Here is a 17,775-nt window from a genome sequence, read left to right as displayed (position 1 = left end):
AAGCCCTGTGCACCAGAGCTCAATAGAAACATTCATTACAGCTAATTTACTTGCTGCTTTTAAGAGACATAGCTATTCATAAGTTGTGGTTTTGCCTGATGCTGCTGGTAGTATTTGTTTTAAATAGATACACTTGCCTGCACACGCTCTTTGCCCATATGAAATCCTGTCTGGCTATGTTGGAAACCTCATTTTAAACACGGTAATATGCAGTGTTAGGCAAATCCCAGCATAACCTGCGGTGCCTTTTCATTAAGGAAGAAAATCCTTTGCTGTATGTACAGTTATGTACCACTCCAGCTAAGCAGTAGCAAGAAGCATAAGGAAGATTTTGCCTGTGAAAATGAGAAATGACCATTTTAATTTTTGTCTGAAGCTTTGTCCTTGTTCAGCCTGCATACTTTCTTTGCTTCTCCCAAGGACAGTTGGTGAATAAACTTTGGAAGCATAAAGGTGCTATAAAGCACTTATTTTGCAGCGTGTAGAGCCTGTGCATCCCGTTTGAGGTGACGTAAATCTCCTTACTCTCCTTGCAGACGGGACCTGCTGGTTGCCATGGCAGGATTACCATGGGTACGGGACAACTGGGAAGCACTTGTTGGAATGCAGAAAACATTTTCCGTCTTTGTTCATTCCTCTTGTATACGTCTGAGTGAGTTCAGGTTTGAAATAATTAGCCAAGTCAAAACAATTATAACTTTTCTATTTCAAGAACTTTTTGACACTTCCAGGCTTAAAGCATCAGCGTGGCAACTGACAAGACTTACCTGATCGAGAACAGACACTTTTCAAATTAATGAATTGCATTTTGTTTCGTGGATGCATGTGCGAAGGTGGTGTTTGGATCATGTGACTGATTAAATCTGAGTCGGTGGTTACAAACTCTGGGGTTTTTTTTAATTTTTTTTTTTTTATAACTTGTCAAATCTGCAATGTTTCTGCCGCTGAAATGTTGGTACCTTGCTCTTCCCTTCCTCCTTGCGATTCTTGGCCCCTCCATGTCCTTTATATCAGCATTGGTGCTTGTGCTGCCACGTGGTAGGCAAGAGCAGGGACCTGATCTGGCTGACAATTTACTGCAACATTTAAAAAAAAAAAAAAAAAAAGAATTATTAGTTCAGCTACCTGATTTGGCTTGTTGTGCAGTTACTTGGATGTTACTGTTGGCACAAGGGTGATGTTAGGAGGAAATGGCTGTGGGGGAGGAATGGTTGTGGGGGGAAGGAAATGCCTCTTACAGGAGAGGAACACGTTTAGATTGTGTTAAAATAAATCTACCTGAGATTGAGTGGCAATAACTGATGTCTTTTGGGAGGAGATAATGCTTAAGGAAGAAGGAACCAGCAGGCCATCCAGAGAACTTTACCTAGTTGACTAGTTGCTCATCCCATTGAGCCCAGGGTGAACGTAGGAAGAGGGGGGGGTTCCGGCTAAGTCAGATAGCACTTCAGTATCGGGGTGCAGGGGACAGCCTAAAATCCTTCTAGTAATCCAGAACTGTAGGTTAGCCAATGTTAGTTCCACTGGATTGGGTGAGAGGAATGCTCGATTACTTCAGGATGAGTTTGCCTTTACTAAAACCAGAACTGCATTAGCTCTGGTACAGGAGCAACGGCCAAGAGGCACTTCATGCAGGTACTGCGTTCCCAGGCTGTATTTTACACTGAAGTTATTTGTGCGTCTGGCGTAACAGGATGATGAAAATAGTTGCTGGTACTTCCTTCTGGGAAAAGTTCCCAACACCAGAAAATTGAAATTCATGAAATAAGATCGCTCTCTCTTGAATTCAGCTAATTATTTCAAGCCTGAACTCACTCACATATGCACACAGACTGTTTTAGTTCAGTCCCAGCTGATATATCTACTTCTTTGTGTATCTGCAATGTTAAGCATGACAGCTTATATGATAGAAAGTGACTGTGCTACAAAGCACGCAAGGCAAATGATTTGTATGCTGAGGGTAACTGTGCAGTTAGAAGCCAGTCTTCCTGTGTCTAAACTCATATTTAATTTACAGAATACTTATGACCAAGTGTTTCAGTGGCTTGTTCTGTCTTTTTTCAGTGTCGATGGAGTCACTGTACTCCTCTATTTGCAGATAATCTCTGATCCTAGTTTTCCTTTAGTTATGTTAAGAACCTTAAAGGTGAAATTCATGGCTTTTCTGATTAAACAATGTGGAAGAACACCCGAGGCCTGTTTTAGGGATTGTTGCAGTTTCTTTCTTTGTCCTGCTGCTATCTGGCAACATGCTTGTCTTGCCCCGTCTTTGGATTGAGTCGATCCGTTCCAGGAAGGACCCGTGTGCTGAGGTGTCCCCGTGGCTTTCCTGAGGAGCGATGGATCCTAGGCTTCGCCATTCAGTTGCCAACCCTTTGCTCATCTCTTCATAAAAGCAACAAATTTTATTTTCTGACCATTGTCTTATAGGTGTTTTTCTGGCGTGCGTTTGACAAGGCCTTTAAGTAGGCCTTCAGTAGGATTCTTCTGTTAAATCTGGTCAGATCAGCAGAGCAGTTGAAAGGGAAATAGCAAATGCTTAAAAACCTCACTACTTTAAGACTGGTAACCTCCAAAGTGGACCATGCACTCTTAAAAACCAGGCAGTGATGCTGCCTATGTCCCCTAGGCTAAAGAGATGTGTAAGGAAAATACATATAATGTCTTGTACGTTGCCACGGAGATATGGACAGCCTGTTTAGTGAAGTGTATTTAGACTTGAGAGAGCAAAATGTTTCTCCAGAACTCTCTGCATAGTGCAGTGAACTTTATTTGGACTATAGGTAGAGCCAGCCAAGTAGATGACAGAACTGGTTTCTTACAGGTATTGCTTACAAAGTGTTATTCAGGAAGACATTCTGGGGTGGGAAGGGGAGCGGGAAATGCTGGAAGTTATTTTGTTGTTTTATTATAAAGGAAGGATGAGTGGTACATAATCTCCTGTGACGACTAAGACAGCTTTCAGAGCTTGTTGTATGATTTCACAACATTCATTCAAACTAACGGTTATTATAACTTAACTCGAGATTGAAAAGTGGTTTTGTTATGCGTACTCTCCCCAGCTTGCTCTTTCAGACAGCTGTAGCTCATGCAAAAACAATCATGTTGAGCACAATCTGATGACTATTCTCAAGCCAAGGACTAGTTTATTTTTACAAAGGTAGAGAAAACTGATTTTGTTATGTCAGTTACTGAGATGGGGGAAACCCTTCTAAACGCTTTGCATTTCAAGCTTTTTGTTTTGCGCTGGATAGCACAATGAATGAGGCCTCTTTTAGAAAAGCTGAAGCTTTGAAACACGTTGTTTAAATGTGATCAGACTTTCCATAGGCAAAACATTCACAGAGAAACAAACCTTGGTTGTTAGATGTTCACAGCTCAGCTTTTCTCCAGTGGTTACTGCTATTATTAAAGCACCGTTGTTGAAGACATATGAATATGAGGGAGTAGTTCTGTCTCGATAGCTTGCCCCTCTGTCTGAGGGCAGACCTTCAGGGCTTAGGTAGGTGTTTAAGTGAAGCAAACTTATCTTTTGTAACCAAATTTAGTTTGATATTGGGCACACTGATGCTTAAATTTCTGCAGTAATTCTTTTATGGTGTCCTAGGCACCTCCTTTTTTACTGCCTCAAACAGGAACTGGGAGAGGGAATGGATTTCTGACTTAGTGGGAACTTGATTTTCATAGACATGGGTATGTTGTTCTTCCCTTTGCCGATTACACAAGATGAACAAAATTAGTTGCAGGAGGTAATCAGAGCACTCCTCTGTACAGGCTGCTACATACAGTACCTGCACATTGGTCATGGCCTGAAATTTTGGTATTTACCTTACGGATTGGCCTAAAGGGTAAGAAGGCTCCATCTTGCCCTCTGTTTTTTTTAAATAAATAAATAAATCATGCCAGGTACCTTGAAATAATTGGTAATGGAAATAGTTAGCTTGACAGAGATGACTGAGAGCAAATTCTCGCTTGGGCTAGGAAACTCTAGATGTTTTTGAAATTTTGCACATAGGAATAATACCATGTTCTTTGAGGTACGTTACACTTAATGATGCAATGAAGAGATTGGTTTCAGAGAAGATATTAGGGACACAATTTGGGCTGTTGTGGGGGGGGCACTTTTTTAATAGGGATTTCATGGAGATCCTTGATCGAATTTTAGCTAGTAACGACAGTTCTGCTCCATTGCTACATTTGCTGCTACAGTTAAAGCTCTGGCTATGAATGTCTGCTGAATCCAAGGAATTTACTGATCCTAGAGATTATCTGCTTCACTCTTAGAGTTGGGCTACTGTCCATTCACTTGATAGAGCTGCAGGGAAGATTTAGATGTTTAGAGTCAATAATGCAGTAGCAGTATCTTTCTGTAAGCTTAACAAGAAAAAGTGGCAGTCCCGGTCAAGGGAGACCATCACCCTGGCAAATTTTTCTGAATGAAGCCCCAGCCCTATGTTACTGTTCTGATTCAAATTGCTGAAAGTGCTGTTTTTAATGAAACGTTGCATAAAACCTTGTTCCTCACTCAACCTGCATCTTGGCACCGTTGATGACACAGATGCCACTAGTGCGTTTGTACTTGCACCATTCAGGAATAACGAGATTCCAGAAATTAAGGCAAGGTAGAGTAGACAAAGATGGTACTGACTTGCTGATCACAATTCATGTGTAACAGTCTTACAACTTACTTTTCTGGTTATTCCCTTTTGCATAATAAACTGGAATGATGTTTTATATATATGCTTCACTTTGGGTTTTTCATGAATTATGTGTCTTCTCCATTTTGTCACTGTGCTTTTCCACGGTGTAAATATGAAAACGCAAATCTAGCCTTATTTCCTGCCTCTCTTTAAAATCTCTTCTCTTGCTCTTGCGCAGCAGATCTTAGCAGAAGCCATGTGGCGTTGAGCAGCCCATGGGGTGCTCTAACAAAGAAACCAGTGACTGTAATGGCTTCTGTTTCTGTTCAGTCTGGTGCTGTGTTTTGGCTCGTGAATCTCAGTTTCTTTCGCATGTGTGAGTAAAAGACGCTTTGAGGAGGGGGAGAATATTTCTGCTTTTTATAGAAAATCATGCAGTGGAATCTTCTTGCCTTCCCCCTCCACCCCAACCATTTTCCCTGAAGTCTGCTTTTGGGGTGAATGTTTATGTAAAGTCTAGTGTTTCCTAGCATTTTATTTTCAGACCTTACGTAGATGAAATGCTTGTGGTCACTGTCACTGGTTCACCACATGAAGGATGCTTAATAGCATGGGTGTTGTGTTGTCAGTGTGAGGAGCTTATCCAGGAAACTTTTTGGAAAAATCTTTTTTTTTTTTTTAAAATAAGATACCAGCAACATCTCTTATACATCCCTGTAGCCATGTGTGGCGTGTTCAGCCTTTCTCCTTGCCTTGGTCTCCCAAGCAGAGCATGCATCCAGCTGGTGCTGTGGAGTGTAACCCATGCATGCAGCAGCCAGCCAGCAACCCGTTTTCTTAGACTCCCTTCTGCCTGCAATCTTGCAAGGCAAGAATTGTTTTTTATGCGCTTTATGGAGGTGCAGTTTATGGATATGGTGATGCAGGTTGTTTTAACAGAAATGTTCACGCTGTCTTGCAAAGCATCCCGGAGAAATGGGAATCCCTTTCCCACAAGGAACTGAGATGTATGCTATAACGTGTTATAACTGTGTATGAATACAATGTTTGGCTTATATGGCCAGTGATTGTGGGATGTACCTGCCTGTAGCAGGTATTGAACAAAACTCAGCATTTCTGGAGTTAAAGCAGGTTGCTTCCTGCCTGTAACCACCCAGGAGTTTTGCCGACCATAAATTTAACCCTCTTTAATCAGCTGGGGATCTCAGACGTGCTTAAGAGTTACCTGTTAGGCACCTTTGAAAATACCAGTTATCTTCATTATGCTTACTATGTGGAGTCTAATGTGTCCTGTCCGTTTGAGCTTTTTCTCATGATGGAAGCGTTAAGGAGTAGTAGTAACTGCTAAGCTTGTTTGATAGGAATCGTACAACATGGATCAAATAGTATAACTTAGTTTAAATAACTTCAAATATATACAGTAATCTTGAGGAATGCATACACTTGGTATTTGTCATTAGGGTAACTTCTTGCATCCTGGGTTTTTCACAACAGTAAGTGTATAGTTTTTGTTTAAATAGCTAGCTGCAGCCTGTCTGTTCCGAGCAAAGGTTTAGAATGTATGGCAGTTTAAAAAAAAAAAAAGTCTTAATTTGGGACAACTCTTCTGATAAATTGCCCCCACTGTGGCTCCACAGGCAGTGTTAACAGAAGAAGCACTAGCACAGACCAGGCTTCAGAAAGTTTCTAAAGCTGTAAAACACGCTTGCATATACCTATTCTCTGATTTTTGTAGGACTGGTTCTTTACAAAATGGCCAGCTATGTGCTAGCTAGCAAAATATGTTAAAACTGGTTGTGTGTCCTGGGTTCTGCTTCAGCGGGCTGGGGAGCTTGTCTTCCTAAAAGTGAAATCACAGCAGCCAACAAATTGTTTGCTTGTGCAGTCAGCCCAGCCCAGCCTCTCTGTTTCTCTTCCCTTGTTCTCTTTTAAGACTGTGGGTAAGTCACGTGGCTGAATTTGATAGCTTTGGGGAGGGCTGTCAAGGAAAAGCAATGTTACACAGGGCCTTTTCTGCACACATGTTTACAGGGTTAGGCTAGACTTCACATTTCAGATTGACTCATGATTTTGGAAAAGTAAAAGTTAGCTTTTGTAAAGGCTACCCATACTCACAGACTGATGGGGCAGCGTAGCAGTTTTGGGTGCAGCTTATGACGCTTTTAGGTAACGTTACAGCATCAGAAGGTATAGTAGGATGGAGGATCTAGTGAGCAGGAAGGAATGGCTGTTTATAAGGAGCTAGCTGCACCATTGCTTGGAAGCAGTAACGTGTCGGAAATGCTAGCCTTGCATTACTAGGCCCTTCTCAAAGGGAAGCCTTAAACGACAGTAGGGTAGAGATTGTCGCTGGTGTGGAGCTGCAGTGGGAATCTCCTGGCCTAGACACTGTTGCAGAACTGCCCTAGGGCTCTGCAATCAGACGTGGTGAGATCATCAGCAGGTTGGCATTGCACTGCACGGTGTTTAACAAGCACTAATTTGTCCTTGACTCAGATATTGAAAAATGCTGGGCACCTGGCATTGTAGTAGAGAATTCCATCGCTCCATGAAAGCTTAGCTTTTCCCCAGTAAGGGATTGAAAAATGTCTAAGCTTTGCCCTTTCTGGTGTTGAGCCTTAGTCGATATAATACTCAAGTGCAAATGTATGTGTTCTCTGTTTTTTCTATAAGCAAATCCATGCAGCAGTACAAAAGCTGAAACCCTGGAGTCGTGTTTCAACAGTCTTGTTTCAGGTTCATCTAAGTTTTGTGCCTGCTGCTAATAGATACTGCAAGGTGCAGGCACTCCACTGTTTTGAATTGCGCTCTTCTATTGAGTCTGCAGGGAACCATGTTTAGAAGGGTTAGGTAAACATGATTAGGCTGCATTGCCAGCAATGATGTTCTTATATGATGCATTAATGAGTGCAGGTGGCAGGACCTCTGAAGTGAATTAAATGCAATGCAAACGCCAGCTGCACAGAGCAGAGCCGTTGTGATTCCAAGCTGCCGAACGCTGAGTAAGCTCATTTGGGAGATGAGATGGGAATGAGCTCCCCGTGCCTGAATGATAATTTTGCACTCTTCATGGCAGGTTTCTGAGCATTACCTTCCTGCAGAAATAGGTCACGCTATACCAAGAACAAGCGAGTATGTTCTTAGAGCAGCAACGGCGTGTTTTCCTCTGCTTCTAGCAATAGCAGCAGTGGGATAAGTTAGTCTCGAACACCAATTTACTAACCTGTCACCTTATTCTGTTACCTGGCAGGATTCAATAACACATTAGTTAAAAGAATTGTGTCCTGACTATGCTGGGTTTTACAGTGCTAGAACAACACTGCTTGATTCCCTTAATTTCCTTCTATAGGCGAGCTTGTGGAAACCAGCATAATTACTGTGCTCTGCTGGCCTTTCCCACAGTGAAACCTGGTTTTTATTTCCTGCTTCTCTAACCTTAGTATCAGCAAAATGATCCCTGGAAAGCTTGTATTGATTGCACGTTATTGTCTAATTAAAGTGCAATAAGGTGGAGTTGTAGAACACTCGCTTTTACAGCCCTGTTCCTGTGGTAGACACTATAAATTAGAAAGCTCTCTGTTCAAATATGGAAAATGTCAGTGCTTATTTCCTTCTGAATTTCCCAGCATCTCTCAAAGGCTACACTTAGATCTGTGATTAAAATTTTTCGGAAAGAAACGTACTTAGGTCCTAAAGGCTTGATGGGCCCTCTTCTGACCCTGTATGCTATCTAAAGGGAGGCACTTCTAAATAAATGTATTTTAATCTGAAACCTGCTAGATGATCCTTTAGCATCATGTGCAGAGATATAAATGGGTATTAGTTATACAACATGTTCATGCTGGTCTGTAAATAGTGCTGTCTGGTCTACCTGGAGGCTGTTGGTTGCTGGGTCTGGCCTTTCTGTTTCTTTTGATCCATGTTGCTTGTGGTTTGATACTTTCTAGTAACTTGCACCTTCCTGGGTGAGTTATTTGCAATGTGCTAATAAAAGATAAATTCCAGTCCTTGTAATAGCGGGAACCCAAGAGCTTGTCACTGTAGTTCTGCATCTTGCTGAGTCGTTGGTGGGATACGTGGCCATGGGGAAACGACTTAGCCTGCCCAAACCTTCAGCTTGCATCTAAAATCACTCTCATACGTATGCAGAGATGTGTTCAGTAATCTGGGCAGAAAGATACTTTACAGGAAGGTAGGCTCTTGTGCGATGAATGAATTAATGCGACACCAATTACAAAATACATTTTACATGGTTTTTGTGTACATCCTCTGTGAAACTGAATTTTCCTTCTCTTTCCTGTGCAGGTGTACTTTTCGATTCCCTAGCACGGTTATAAAAATCCAGTTCACATCTTTATACCATAAAGAGGAAGCAAAAGAGGAAGCTTCGTCGCCTCCCCTTCGGCCTCTTTACCCTCAGATATCACCTCTGAAGATCCACATTCCGGAGCCGGATCTCCGGAGCGTGGTCAGTCCCCTCCCGTCCCCCACAGGCACTATCAGGTAAGACAGTGACTACCCTGAGCGCTGCTGTTGGGAATCGAGTCGTCTTTCTCCATGCTGTCTGCAAGCTCCATCTCTGCTGTCCGACACTAGTCTTTATCAGCCTCATGTCATTTATCCAGTGCACATGATGCATGAAATGCCCTATATATATAAAAAAAAAAAAAAAAAAAAAACTTGTTAAATACTTGATATTCAGAATGATGGAAGACAGTTGAAAGAACTTTGTTAATGGTGGCCAGAAATAGGGATCGAGGGTTTTGTTTAAGAGCTCCAATGACAAGAGCGGAAAAAAACCAATGAGCCTTAGAGATGAAGGAATATCTCCATAGTATGAAACCATTTCTGGCAATTAATTAGAAATATCTATCAAGAGCTACCTATATGTATGGAGAAAAAGATAAAACAGGCAGTTCTAACATAAGAAAGCAGGCAAATATTTTCTATCTTAATAAAACTCTGTTGATGCTTGCTGGTGCTGTTACTATCTGAAGTAAGGGCCAAGGGTAGCCATTGGCATGTGGTTTTCTGTGAACAGAAGGAAAGGGGGGTAGGCTGCTGACCATACACTGAGGGGCTGTAGCAATTTGAATGTGTATCTGTGCGAATATCCTGTTTTGTACATGAGCTGATTCATGAACGTGCAATAGAAATAACCTGAACATCAAGTTATTGTCTCAAATATTTTCTTTCCCTCTTTCTCGGCAAAGAGTTTATGTTACAGAGTTGCAGTGATCTCATTTAACATTAAAGATATCGTTTCCAGTATAGTACACCTTATTTGCAAAATATAATAAAGTTCACTGGCAGGTATAGGACAGTGATTTGAGTGTTACGGTTTAAAAGCTGAAGTGCCAGCATCAGAATAGAAGTCTGCTTGGTAACAGCCTTTGTTTTGTTTTCTTATCCAAAGATTTTTAAAATGATATAATACACAAGCATCTTCTGGTTGTTAACAGTAATTTAATGAGTAGTTTTGAAATGTATATGGCTGAGAATGACTTCAGTGTCACAATGAAGGCGGTTTGGTTTTGCATAGATCGAGAGGCACTTGCTTGTTTGGGTTTTCCCCCCCCCCCTCCGCCAGCGCTTGCAGAGTCGCACAGATGTTCAGTGCAGATATTCTAGAAAGAGGGGGCTGGTGGTAGCTGTGGTTTTAGTCCTCTGTTCAGGCACTGCTTTTAGTTTATATTTAACCTTCTCTTTTTAGATGAAGCTTGTTGCTGGGAGAGGAGGGGGATGGTTTCTTTGCCAACATATGGTAGTTAGTTTCCATTCAGTCATCCTGTGCAAAGCAGCAGTGTGGTTTATGTTACTAACAGAGGCTGCGTCTTTTGACTCTGGCATATGCCTGCAACTGTCATTTGACTCCCCGCGAATGTTTCTTTTGCATACGGAGAAAGTGGAAATAGTAGTGTTGAATTGTGCTCGGCCCCTAACGGAGTGTTTACTAAAGATGATTAATGGTTGCATCCGTTTGTCTTGAGCAGAAGCAAATCCAGCAGAGTCTTCAGAAAACCTCAAAAGACTCGTGAGGTTTCACATCCAGATCCCTTTCGTTTCTGAGTCCCTCTCGCAGAGGAGGGGCCGACCCGTTTGTAAACATCCCCGTTCAGCCCCTGCAACCTGCCCTGGCCCTGCGCGGGGTCTTGCGGCTCTCATATCCTGGCCTCCGCGTCGCAGGAAGCGATTCGGGTGTTTCTGCCCGAGAACGGGAATGCTCTTCGCGGGGCGTAGAAGCGGCCGGCTTGGCTCTCAGGATGGGTCTCTGCAGCGGGGCCCGGTTTCATCCCGGGACCGAGCGAGGCTGGCACACGCTGTGCCAAGGTCTGCCAAGGGCCTGGGCCGGTGGGAGGGGGCTCGGGACCCCGCACCCCCATCCCCTCCCGGAGTTTGGGAGGCACTTTCATGAGCTCAGCTCTCCTCCTCCTCCTCCCTCTCCCCCTTCCAGTATTTACTTTCCTAATTTGGTGCGTTTGCCTCGCTCCTCCCTGATTGGCCCATGGAAAATTATTGCAGTTTGGAAATCCTGGGCCGGGTTAAATTTCCTTTTTGGAAAGTGCCTCCTGCCCCCCCCCCCTCCCTTTTTCCTGCCTCCACCCCAGTGTGGGGTGCAGGAGGAGGCTGTACCTGCACACCCTGCACACCCCGCACACCCTGCACACCCGCGCTGCTGCTCCCGCAGCCAGGGCCAGCCCTGCCCGCCTGCCCACAGCCCTGCTCTGCCGCCCTGTTTGCACTGTAGCCTGCTTCCCTGCAGGTTCCCCCCTGCAAGCTTCTGGGTTTGTTTTGTTTTGTCTTGTTTCTTTTTTTTCCACCCCCCAGCCTATTTATTTCCCCTCTGAGAAGTGCACTGCCTAGAGAAGGGAACGAGCTGCAGTTAAAATCAAACCTGCCACCCTCAGCAGCTTCGCGAAACAAGATTCCTGCCTGCTCCTAGGGAGAAACGTTTCCACTGTTTTCTTGGCGAGGTGCTTTATCTCCAGGAGTGGCCGTTTGTGGATGTGTGTTTGGAGCGCTGCTGTGTACGGCTTTAAGGAGAAACGTTTGCTGGCGGCACGCTCTTGAGAGGCTAACGCACAGGCATGGCCGGTTTCTTCCTGCCTCGAGTTCACAATTCCTTTAAAAAGAACCAAAAAAAAGTTAGATTTGTATGTCCCGAAAGGAAGAGGCCACTGTGGTTATCAGAAAAATCTAGGAGCAGCCTGTCCATTTCGCACATCACAAGAAAGGGCAGAAAGTACCTGGATTCAAGCACATCTCTCTCTTTCAATAGATTCAAGGCATTGACAAGCTGGCTTGAACCCTGTGTAGTTAGGCTAAATTCAGTTCTATCTGTTGAGAAATACACCCAGTCCTCACAAGAAGTTTCAGGAGCCCAGGGACTGTCTTTCAGGGGTGGCTTTCAAGTTCACAGCTTGCATTTGGAGCTGCTTCTTTTCATGATACCCTTGCTGGGGACCTTAATTTCCTCACCTGTGCTGCTCTTAACTTTGTCTGGTTTTGCTGCAAGTCCATCCCATCTATGTGAGCGCAACTCGATGTGGGTGTTGTAATCCTGTCCCAAGAATGGGTTGTGCTTGGCGTGTAAACATCTGCAGTCCGGGTGAGATGTAAGAGCTTGTTCCTGGTCACAAAGTTATGTTGAGTTGCAGTTGAGATTTACAGTATTTAGTTTTTCTGTTTCATCTTGTATTCGCTATTAATGACCCTCTAATAGTAACTTAACTCTGTTTTCCAAGTAACATCTCTTTCCAGTAGGGTTGTTTTTTAAAGTTGCTGAAAATGAAACTATTTCTCCATACATGCTTCCCTATTCTAAATAATAGCAGTGATGTTCTCACTGATAAAAAATACGACAGTAAAGAAATATCAGATGCTGTACTTTGGAGGTCAGCATCATCATTCACATTTTACAGCTGCTACTTCTGCCTTATCTTTGCACCAGAATGACTGTAGGCTTGAACACTTTGTCTTGTACTTGTTTGTTTTTGCTGCTGAAAGGGCATGGATAGTTAGCTCGTATTTACAGTCTTTATCAGTAAGAAAAATTTCTTTGACATGTAGGAGGGAGAGCCCTTAAAGCCCTCTGAGAACCACTGTTTGAGAAGTGTCTGGTGAGGTTCTGTGCTAGTTTAATTAAACTAGCAACGTATTTATGTGTGGTCCCAAATTTATTTTCTAAGCAATTCTTGGTGCTTACTGTGCCTGCCCATGTTTGACTGTTGCTAAAATGGTCAATTCCTAGTTTACAGTGAAATTAATGGTATGAAAAATGAAAGATCAGCTAGTATCCACATGTGGGTTTGACTTTATAGGTTTGGCTAGTAAAAGCGAATATGTGAGCTGAATTGCCATATCTTCAGAAGTTATAAAGGTTTTTAACCTCCCCCGCGCCATGTGTTTTCACAGGGCAAAATTACTTTTGTAGCATGCTCTGCGCTCTGATAGCGGATAATTCGGAGGCCTGCGCTTCAGGAACTGACGTTATCTTGGCTCAGCCGCCAACTTGTTTTGTGGCCTTTGACAAGTCATTTAAATTCATTGTCTGTTTTTATGCATGTATGGTATGTGCAGTAATAACTACTTTCTAAGAGTGTAGTAGATAAATTATGTATTGGGCTTTGATTCTCTAAAGCATTACGGAAGTGTGTATGTTTCTGTGAGCCGTGTTATACTACATGTGTGCAAATGCTGGATATGCTTTACTTCACACTTGGCTTGGTGAAGACGGAGTGCTTTTTGTTGAGCTCTAGGACAACTTTACAACGTGGTTTCAGATCACTTGGGATTTTATCTGAACTTGCATGTTTCTTCTGAAGGTGTCGAAGTGAGAAGCTGAGGGAACCCTGAGCTTAATTGCTGCAGTCATTCACTGGAACAGGATGCATAGATCCCACCTCTTCCATCTCATTCGGGCTTTTCTTCTTTCTATAACACCTATTAGCCATTTAACTGAAAAGCCAAGGAAGAGCTCCACGGCAGGCTTTTTGCAGGCTCTTTTGCATTGTCTCGGTTATCCATTACTTCCTGGAGTGGGGCAGAATATACTGCACTGGTAACTCCCACAGTTGGACAGAACAGTGATTATTTTTAATCACCCTTGTCTCCAAACCACAAGCCAACTAAGTGTGATGCACATGCATCATGTAAGAAGAGCAGCAATCTATACCAGGCTTGGGATTTCCTACGCACGTTTGTTTCAGATGATGGACTGTGTGCTGGAGGAGATGTGCCAAGCCATGTGCTGGAGGAAAGCTTGCAGATGTCACCAGCTACACGAGCACTTCCTCTTCCCTTCACTCCCCCTGGTTAGGGCTGGTGTGAAGTACTCACTGAATCCACAGGGTGAGCTCACTTCCTTTCTATCAGGGGAACTGCTGGAGCAGAGACAAGTAATAAGAATTTGAACTTTTGTGGATAGTTAGCTTTCTCTCCCTGTGGCTTGTTCAACAACATGGTTTTTCTTCAGCATTAAGCAGGCAGAGTTGCTCTCAGATTTCGCCTTTCACGTCAAAATCCAGCTCGGTTTGGCAGTCTCACCACTTGTGATTGTTTCTGAAACTTGTCTGAAACATGCAACGTGCAAGGACTTGCCTTTCTTTGAGTTGCATTTTTTGGGGCTAGGCTGGGGAAGGAGAGAGTGGCAGAGGATTCTCACCCATTATTTCTGATTGGTGTATTGTGGAAATGCTTGTTTCGCAAGCTGAAGTACTTTGACCTGATTCGTGATTATTGCACGTTTTAAGGAAAAAAAAAAAAAAAAAAAAAAAAAGGTCCTAAAAAGGTCCTCTATGTCTTTTTGTGCCCCTTGTGCAGGCTCATGAAATGGAATATGGGAAGAGTGTGAGATTTGTAGTATTTCTGTAACATGGTCCTTGTGCAGCATAAACCAACCTCCCAATTTGCATTTGGGGAGGAGAGTGGGGAAGATTTTGTTAAGAAATGAGGATTCTCCCTTTGAACTGAATTGGGTCCAAAGGAGAGAAAAAAAAAAAAAAAAAGCCTGCTCAGACAGGAATCTGTGTATTAGCAGTGTTGCCAGGGTAGTAACTCTTAACACTGCTGTGTCTTTTGTGCTTGCTTTGCAAATGAGCGTTTTGGCAGTTTTCGAAGACGCTATCCATATGTATGCTCTATCCTGAAGCACAAAATTGGAGAGGGTTTTTTTCGTCATCTTTATCAATGCAGGTTCTAAGTCAGGCGAACAATTTTTTTTTTTTTTTGTGGGATCTGAGGTAATCTTTCCTCTTTGTCCCAGAGAAGATAGGTACTTCATCCATATACCTGGCTTAAATTATGCTTCTATAGCTAGAGCCCTACAGATATTTCTCTGGTGGAGAAGAACAGGATTAAGTAACAGGGCAAGTTTCCTGCATTCTCTTAGTGCTGCTCCTTCTGGGGAAATTGGCAGTGGTATTTGGGAGTGCGTTCTGTTCTCAGCTTGTTCATAGACTTGTAATATGAGCATAAATCATTTAACCGCTTGTTGCTCCCGGTCTATAAAATGTGGCTAATACTGAGAGAGCTTGTTTGGAGATTTTACGTGTAAGAATTGCTGTATGAGTTCAGGCAACAGATCCATCTAGCCCAGGATTCTGTCTCAGACAGTGGTCAGTAGCAGGCAACTTTGGGAGGGTGTAAGGGCCCGGGTAATATATAATAATGCTAAATCTTTGTTCTGTTTGTTGCCTCTAGTCTCTTGCATCAGGGACTTCCTGATCTCCTGCCAAATAAAGCCCCTGATAGATCCTCTGTCCTCCTCCTTTCTCCATGGATTTGTATAATGGCTTTTTGCATTCACATAGACTTTCAGCATCTGCCCTGTCTTACAGCATGTAGTTCCGCAGGTAACTGTTCAATAGAAACACTTATTTTGGACCTACCACTTAAGTTTCATTTTGATTCAATAGTGCTTGGATTGGCAGAGACCAGGAGCCAAACACCTTCTCTGTTGCTTGTGTTTTTATAAATTCTATCACATTGCACCTGAGTTGTCTGCCTTAAACTATCTGTTTCACGTGTGGAATCTGCTCCATATCTCTCACCATCCCGGTTTCTCTAACTTGTACTTTATCTGGCTCTACTGTATCCTTTTTTTGAGATGAGAGGAGACAGAACAGCACACTGCATTCTAGATATGGACACTCCACACATACAGTGACACATCCTGTTTTAGCTAAAGTAAACCAATTTTTGACATTACAGCAGAAATGCAGTAAGTTGCACATCTTCTCCAGGAGCTGATATTTAAAGACTTATTAGTTGCTAGAAAGTGCTGTGACCTTAAGAGGCTGGATTCATGTTGGCAGGAGTTAAAAGTGAATTATGATGCTGCAAGACTTGTCAAATTCTTCAACAGCCAGAAATAAGCTCTGTGTTTAAAACACATTCTGCACATTGTAGGGATGAATATATTGCAGATGCCGCATTCAGTCCTTGCCTTTCTGGTCTTACAACTAAAGAAGGGTTAAGTATTAAATGGAAAATGTATTGCAAAGGACTGATGTGATTCAGCATATGATTGTAGTGTGAGTCTAAAGGCTGAGTCTGAGTCTCAGCGTGATATTTGGGGAACTGTGGCCCAGAATCCTTAGTGGATATCAAAAATCTCTGCAAGACTTTGGCTGTGACACCACAGCTAACGCCCCAATTCTGGGGTTAAGACTGTAGGTAACTGCAGCTGGCCTATAAGCCCTGTGTTTTTTTCAATGTGAGAAAACATTTGCTTCCTCTCTAAAATGCCCTCTTCACAAGTTTCACTCAGATAATCTTGCCTTTCTTGTAAGCTAAGAGCGCTTGCATGGACAGTGAGCATGGATCAGGGCAGTATGTCATTTGGCTGTCTGAGGGCTGGGTGAAACTGCGTATCTATCTGTAGCTTTTATCAGGAAAAGGTTATAGTATTAAAGTGGATCAAGTTATCTGTTCAAGTATTGATGTAGTATTTATATCCAACACATTGTAATCATTGTCCCCGCATTTACTGCATGTGTTTTATAGCGCAAACAGGTGTTCGCAGGGAAAAAGTCTTTGTTCCATAGTATTTTTAAAGGGGGTGTGAGTACATGCAAGCTTCCCTGACCAGCCCCTGCACTGGGTGGTGAGGAGAATTCCAGGAACTCCAGGAAATTGATGTCACTGCATTGTGTTTGCTTGTTTTCTTTAAACTGCACCAATGTTTAATTTTAACTTAACCCTCAGAGGGTATTTTTAGTAAAACTGTTTCTTTACTCCTCCTGTCCCACTTGGGAGGGGGGAGTGAGTGGGGGGCAACAGATTCTGTCTCCTTGTTTTTTCCAGTGGTCAGCACTCTTTCTCCTGTCCGTCCCTCCTAAGAGCTCTCTGGTGATGGACTGAGAGCTCTTCATGGAGCAGCTGAAAGTTTTCTTGTTGATTTGGTGCCAGTGGCTCTTGATGTGATCATTAATCCAGGCTAAAAGGAGGTAGGATTACCTGGGTAAAAGTGCTCCATTCTGATATAAGCAAGATACCACTCCCAGGTCTTCACATACTGCTGTGGGACTGTTGCCTCATTAGGAGACGATCAGGTTCTTCAGTGATGTTCCACTGGGAGAGACTGGCTTGTCTTCTAAAAGTTAGCAAAACTTCAGGTTGAGGAGGTTTGTTGACTCTAATAGAATCACAGCCCTGCAGGGTGTTGCTGTTTTTCTTTTTCTTTTTTTTTTTCTTCCTTTCTTCCTTTTCTTCTTCTTTTTTTTTTTTTTTTTTTTTAACAAGAGGTCATACTTACAAGATTATCAACTTCAGAAGCTCAGATTTGAACAGTAAAAGCTGGGCTGCTTCCTCTACTGATCTGGAAGAATTAGCTCAGTGTTTGTGTCTGATCTGCTTTGGAACGGTCTTTGAAGCCATCCTAGTTTTAAAAAATGCAAAGAAATACAGCCCTGGCGAAGTGCTGTAGTGGAGGTGCTGGAGGACTTTTCTTTTCCGTATGCTTGACCTAAGTCTTAGCTGCTGTGTTTTTGGCTTGCTGTTCGTGTATTTGTGCAAATGACGAAGAACAAAATTGGCAAATTCTGTTTCATCCTATTCCACTGCCCGTCCATGGGTTACAGTAACTGCTTGGTTGCCAAATACAAGGACTTTGGCTTGTCATTGTTTCATGTAT

At 42.9% G+C, this 17,775-nt stretch overlaps 1 protein-coding gene across 2 annotated transcripts in view; it reads left to right on the top strand.

Moving 5' to 3' along the window:
- The window catches only part of FOXK1 (forkhead box K1), a 48,842-nt gene that overhangs the window by 17,563 nt on the left and 13,504 nt on the right, over positions 1–17,775 (top strand). For both annotated transcript variants that reach the window (XM_068908346.1, XM_068908345.1), the window contains exon 2: positions 8,946–9,143. In XM_068908346.1, the coding sequence (XP_068764447.1) occupies positions 8,946–9,143 (198 nt within the window). The remainder of the gene's footprint in view (positions 1–8,945; positions 9,144–17,775) is intronic.

This window comes from Struthio camelus, chromosome 15 (assembly GCF_040807025.1).
Source record: "Struthio camelus isolate bStrCam1 chromosome 15, bStrCam1.hap1, whole genome shotgun sequence".
Classification (NCBI taxonomy): domain Eukaryota; kingdom Metazoa; phylum Chordata; class Aves; order Struthioniformes; family Struthionidae; genus Struthio; species Struthio camelus.
This window is presented reverse-complemented; position numbering and strand designations above follow the sequence as displayed.